This window comes from Lactuca serriola, chromosome 8 (genome assembly GCF_051521515.1).
Source record: "Lactuca serriola cultivar US96UC23 chromosome 8, Lser_US96UC23_V15, whole genome shotgun sequence".
Lineage (NCBI taxonomy): Eukaryota > Viridiplantae > Streptophyta > Magnoliopsida > Asterales > Asteraceae > Lactuca > Lactuca serriola.
This window is the reverse complement of record NC_136415.1, coordinates 65927183-65932511: the sequence shown is the minus strand read 5'-3', so window position 1 is coordinate 65932511 and position 5329 is coordinate 65927183. Positions and strand designations below refer to the sequence as shown.

Below are 5329 nucleotides of genomic sequence, written 5' to 3'. Positions count from 1 at the left end.
ATCAAGTTGCTTTGGTGAAGGCAACCCAAAAGGACCATGCACCATCGGGTCAAGTACATACCAAAATAGTTATGGACTTAGACACTAATCCAACAGAAGAAACCCGATTGAGTAAAGAAGCTTCGTAGGAAGCTTACGCTATTTAACACATGCTCGTCCCGATCTATCCTTTGAAGTGGGTGTTTCTATTCGGTTCATGGAAAAACCAACTGAAAAACACCTCCGGTTGGTGAAAAGTATCCTTAGGTATGTAAAAGGAACCTTGGATTATGGATTAGTCTATTCAAAAGGGGAGAAAGAAATCAATATTGATGGTTATTTAGACAATGATTTGGCAATGGATGTAGATGATACGAGAAGTACTGGTGGTATGACATTCTACATTAATGAGAACCTAGTTACATGGGTGTCTCAGAAACAGCGGAGTGTTGCTTTATCCTCATGTGAAGCAGAGTTTATGGCAGCCACCATGGCAACATGTCATGTTATTTGGATACGACGCCTACTCACTGACTGCAATCCAGCATATTGATAATAAGTCAGCCTTAGATCTTATGAAAAAGCCCGATATTTCACAGGAGGAGTAAGCATATCGACCCAAGATTCCATTTCATTAGAGAATGTGTGGAAAATGGAGAAGTGAAAGTGACTCACGTTTGCAGCAAGGAACAAAGGACAAATATTCTTACAAAAGTGATGGGAAAAGTGAAACATAAAGAGATGTGAGAAAGTGTACTTTGGTGGTATTGTCCCATCTTGTTTAATTGTGAAAGTGAATAAAGATGCAGCTAAAGCTGCCCATTTTGTTCTCGTATCCCCTGTTTTGTTTTAATTCATAAAACCTAGGTACCTCCTTAAGCCTCCTTGTAATACCAACAAGTGATAGATACCAAACTGACCACAAGCCCCATGTGTAAATATGAAACCAATACTTATATAACAGAATAAATTTCAATACAACTAACGATTAAGTTACACATTACTACAACATGATAAAGTTCAATACGCAAAGCAAAAAATATTTACCAACGATTTGGTGATCTTCTATAAAAAAAACAATTAGGCTGTTTATCTTTAAATTAATATTCGGTTTCTCCATAATGAAGTAATGAATAGGTATCTTAACGGTACATTCCTCCTGGAGCCATAGGTGGCATTTGTACTCCATGATTTTGTCTCTCCATGTTACCTTGCCATCCTGTATTCAGTCATAATCATCCAAATCAGACTTTGATAAATAATAATGCAATATATTTCTAATGTATCACATGTTTGGACATATGTTAGCAGTTAAGTGAGATCATTTACCAATAGATATGTCAAATCCACGATGTTTAAGCTCACGATACTCTTGACACAAGGCACAGGGTTCACAACACCAATGAACAAGACAATCGTTGCATGGAGTCTCACGCAATCCATATTGGCTCCTCATCTTGCTCCGAAATACACAAGAATACAAACATCCACAACATGTGAATGCTGCAATTATTGCATAGAGAGCCCCTTGTACTCCACAGGCTGTATGAATTACATACCAATTATTATTTTTATCTCATACACTTAATAAAATACATTAAAACTAAAATCTATGGTTTTCTTTTGTTTATCGCGTATACTTTTTACATATGGATTGGTGTGTGTGGTAATCAACATGATTCATGTTGTGTTGCAATAATTTGGTAAAAAGAAGTTTAAGATTTGAATATATCAAACACGGCTATAAGAAAATCAAGAATTATGTGATTTATGTTTACAAAAAAAATGATGTAATTAAACAACTGAAGTTAATCTGGAAGCAATAAATAGAAATGGTCTGATTATTTAAACATTCAAATCAGAAAACCCTGACTTTATGCACTTACAAGTGTTCCCTTTGTCAATGATCTCAGCTATTTGTCCGAAAGTAATGCATGGACACCAACATGTTAAGCAACCTGTGTGTTATAAAAACAAAGAAACTTGATTATATATACTTTGTGAATTGATAGTTGTATAGAGAAGAAAAAGAAGATGATTAGCCATGGACTTACAGTTGGGGACATCGGAGCAACAGGCACAAAGGCTGCTGGACCATTTCTCGTTGATGGGTTTATGAGCCACCGGAATACCTGTGGCATACTCTGGTGGTTGGTAAATGGATTCTGGTAGTGATGGTGGTTGGCAAAATGTTTGTGGAGGAGCTGATGGTGGTGGCGATGGTTGTTTTGGGGGATAGTCTTGGGAATGAGAAGAATACATGATGTTTACTGGTGGCCAATCTAGGAAATGGCGATATTTTGTTGAGGACAGATGAAAGAATATTTAATGTTTAAACAAAAGATTGAAATATCTATATGCATCAACTTGGAAGTTTCAACAATGGCTGAATGTTGACCAAGACCTTCTTGTTTCTAACGATAACGTTTTTTAAACACTCTTACCTAACTCTTACCATTTCAATGCATAGTTTACGTTGCTTCTTGGGTACGGTTTATTTCAGAAGATTCCATGACAAAATATTTTGAGTAAATAACAATTTTGATCCATGAGTATAGGTGGGTTTGTAACCTTGGTTAAAGAAAGTTTTCTCTATCAAATTTGGTTCTTATTTCATAAGGGTTTTGGTTCTTGTTTCATCTAAGTTAATAGTCTAAGCGGTAATAAAAATTAAAATGACCGTTTTTGATCTTGGAATATATGTAATTGAAATATCATATACCGAGGGATCAAATTTGTAATTTTATCATATTTTTTAAGTGCTTATATCTATTTTGTAATTTTATGAAAAAAAGAAAAGAAAAAGATAGTGAAAATTAAAAAGTTGGCCTTTGTGGTGTATCTTTTTTCGAGTTCTACTCCAACGACAAAGTGATCTTTTGCAAAAAAATTAAAAAAAAATGTATTAACTTGAGATGACTGATCAAGACCAAAATCGTAAGGTAAATTAATAATGACCATATTAATTACAATTGAAAACACCCAGAAAATAGCTATGCCCGTTACAAAATTTAGTCAACTATTTATTTTGCCGATATTAGCAATGGTTTTATATTTATTTTTTAATCGGATCTAATAAGATTATCGGTTTTTACCCAAATCTGACTGAACCAGTTAAATTATACGTATTGAACCAATAAATTGAATAAAAACATATGAAAATGAAGGATTTTTCATAATAAACATTAATCTATTTAGATTTATCTAAATAAAAACAAATGATAATGTTATGAGGATTTTTAATACGTTATATATATATATATATATATATATATATATATATATATATATATATATATATATATATATATATATATATATATATATATATATATAAAAGTCCATATACATGAAAAAGCATATAAATTCTTAATATTTCTATGTGTGTAGAAATATAAAAAAAAATAATGAAAATTATAAAAACCTATTAATCCGAAAGTCAAACATGTCACAGTACTGCTAAAAAACTGATTTTTGGAACATTAATTATAGCCCCCCTCTTACAGCAAAAGAAAATGTTGCTCAATAAGTATTTGGAAACTTTTAGTTGTTTACTTTTTTTTAGAAGAATAATTGTTTCTAAGTTTTTTACTTTAAAAAAAAAGACTAGTAATCCAAAAATTACTTAAATTTGCCATTCGAAGATATGTACTTTTATGTGTTATATTATTTTACAAATATCAATAGTTTGCAATATATTCATTGAAGATTAAAAATTAAAAAAGAAAAAAAGAAAAAAAAAGAAAGAAAACCCTACGGTTTACAACAAACCACCGTACAATACCCATATAAAAATAAAAATAAAAAACACACTTTTTTTATTAATCCGAAAGATAGAGATCATGAAATTTGGGATCTTTAGCACCTCCAATTGATTTACACTTTTTCTTGACTAGTTTAAACATTACCGAATGTGCCCACAAACGTATATTTTGCTCTATGAGTATTGAAAACTTTAAGTACACTTGAAGTTTTGGCCCCAAACTTAACGATTCATTCCCCCAATAGCCGCAGGTGGAATTTGAACTCCATGCATCTGCCTATTCATACCTTCTTTCCATCCTGAATAGTTACATAATCAACAAAAGCCAATTAGCATCCCATGATCAAAAAGATATACAGTAAATATGGTATCGATTTAATGACAATGATTGATTACCAATAGACATGTCATATCCACGGCATTGGAGCTCACGATACTCTTGACACAAAGCGCATGGCCCACAACAGAAGTGAACACAACAATCATTGGTTGGAGCTTCAGGCAATCCTTGTTGACGCCTCAACTTAGTTCGATACATACAAGAATAAAGGCATCCACAACCCGTTAAGACATTGATCAGTGCATACCGAACACCATGTACTCCACAAGCTGTGTTATGTTCAAAATTTATTAGTGGATGAAAACCAGTTTTTGTTTGATAATCATGTAACTACTTACAAGTTGTTCCTTTGTCTATAATCTCAGCTATTTGTCCGAAAATAATACAAGGGCACCAACATGTTAAGCAACCTATCATTTAAGAAGTTAAGTAAAGAAATTAGCTGAATAAAAGAAAAATAAAAAGAGGGTAATCACCATTGATGAATGATGGTTATTGTGTATAAAAAAGATTGCATACTTCTCGTGACTTACAATTTGGGATATCAACACAACAGTCACACAGTCCACTTGACCAGGACGTCTGAGCTGATGCTGAAACGCCGGTGGTATATGGTGGTTGACCATATCCTTGTGGAGGGGCTGAGAGATGTGGAGGCTTAGGAGAATACATGATTATTCAAACCAATAGTCAAGAGTTGCTTTAAACCAGCTACTATAAAGCACATATTTATGGATCCCATGGATATTTTACTTGAATCAACAGGGGAAATAATAATAATTTTATGCATCAACTTGGAAATTTCTTATAATATTTCACTCTAATCTATGAACAAGTCCATTGATGTGTAAGGTACTAAAATAAAAGACGACGTACATATAGATATATCATGTACTCATGATATGATGACGTTTTCTTTAATATAAGCTTGGATCAGTTTTAACTTTGAGTTTAATGTGCTTAGCATAGGACATTCTTATCCTAATGTTCTAGGACCGTATAGAGTGCGTTAAAGTGCGATTTACATATATTTAAGAGGTTGAAGTTATCTTGAAGATGGATTTACCATCAAATAATGTTGAAATTCAATTCCAAAAATCTAAGTATCCTATCCTTTAAAGATTCAAGCTTCGGGGTGGGTTTAGGGTTAATAAAAGTTTTACCTTTTAGTATGTAGTGTGTTAATACGAGGTCGAAAATTCAAGTCTCACTTGAAACATAAGTTGTATTAGGGGTGATTTGTAGTA

At 32.7% G+C, this 5329-nt stretch overlaps 2 protein-coding genes across 2 annotated transcripts; both read right to left on the bottom strand.

Annotated features, from left to right (window-relative positions):
• Positions 1-914: 914 nt before the first annotated feature.
• On the bottom strand, positions 915-2335 carry LOC145070394 (protein PLANT CADMIUM RESISTANCE 3-like). Its single transcript, XM_079017339.1, has 4 exons — positions 2034-2335; positions 1866-1937; positions 1309-1521; positions 915-1198 (listed from the first exon to the last, which is right to left on the bottom strand). The coding sequence occupies exons 1-4, from the start codon at positions 2239-2241 to the stop codon at positions 1122-1124; spliced, it is 570 nt and encodes a 189-aa protein (XP_078873465.1). The 5' UTR covers positions 2242-2335; the 3' UTR covers positions 915-1121.
• A 1439-nt stretch (positions 2336-3774) lies between these two features.
• LOC145068451 (protein PLANT CADMIUM RESISTANCE 7-like) lies at positions 3775-4796 on the bottom strand. Its single transcript, XM_079015419.1, has 4 exons — positions 4616-4796; positions 4421-4492; positions 4139-4351; positions 3775-4041 (listed from the first exon to the last, which is right to left on the bottom strand). Exons 1-4 carry the CDS (start codon positions 4752-4754, stop codon positions 3965-3967), a joined length of 501 nt encoding a protein of 166 aa, XP_078871545.1. The 5' UTR covers positions 4755-4796; the 3' UTR covers positions 3775-3964.
• Positions 4797-5329: the final 533 nt, after the last annotated feature.

Coding starts and splice junctions, on each gene's coding strand:
- LOC145070394 (XM_079017339.1), bottom strand. CDS start 2,241: ATGTATTCTTCTCATTCCCAAGACTATCCCCCAAAACAACCATCGCCA. Junction 1,938..2,033: donor TTGCTCCGATGTCCCCAACT/GTAAGTCCATGG, acceptor TATAACACACAG/GTTGCTTAACATGTTGGTGT. Junction 1,199..1,308: donor TGGATTTGACATATCTATTG/GTAAATGATCTC, acceptor GACTGAATACAG/GATGGCAAGGTAACATGGAG.
- LOC145068451 (XM_079015419.1), bottom strand. CDS start 4,754: ATGTATTCTCCTAAGCCTCCACATCTCTCAGCCCCTCCACAAGGATAT. Junction 4,493..4,615: donor TTGTGTTGATATCCCAAATT/GTAAGTCACGAG, acceptor CTTAAATGATAG/GTTGCTTAACATGTTGGTGC. Junction 4,352..4,420: donor TATAGACAAAGGAACAACTT/GTAAGTAGTTAC, acceptor AACATAACACAG/CTTGTGGAGTACATGGTGTT.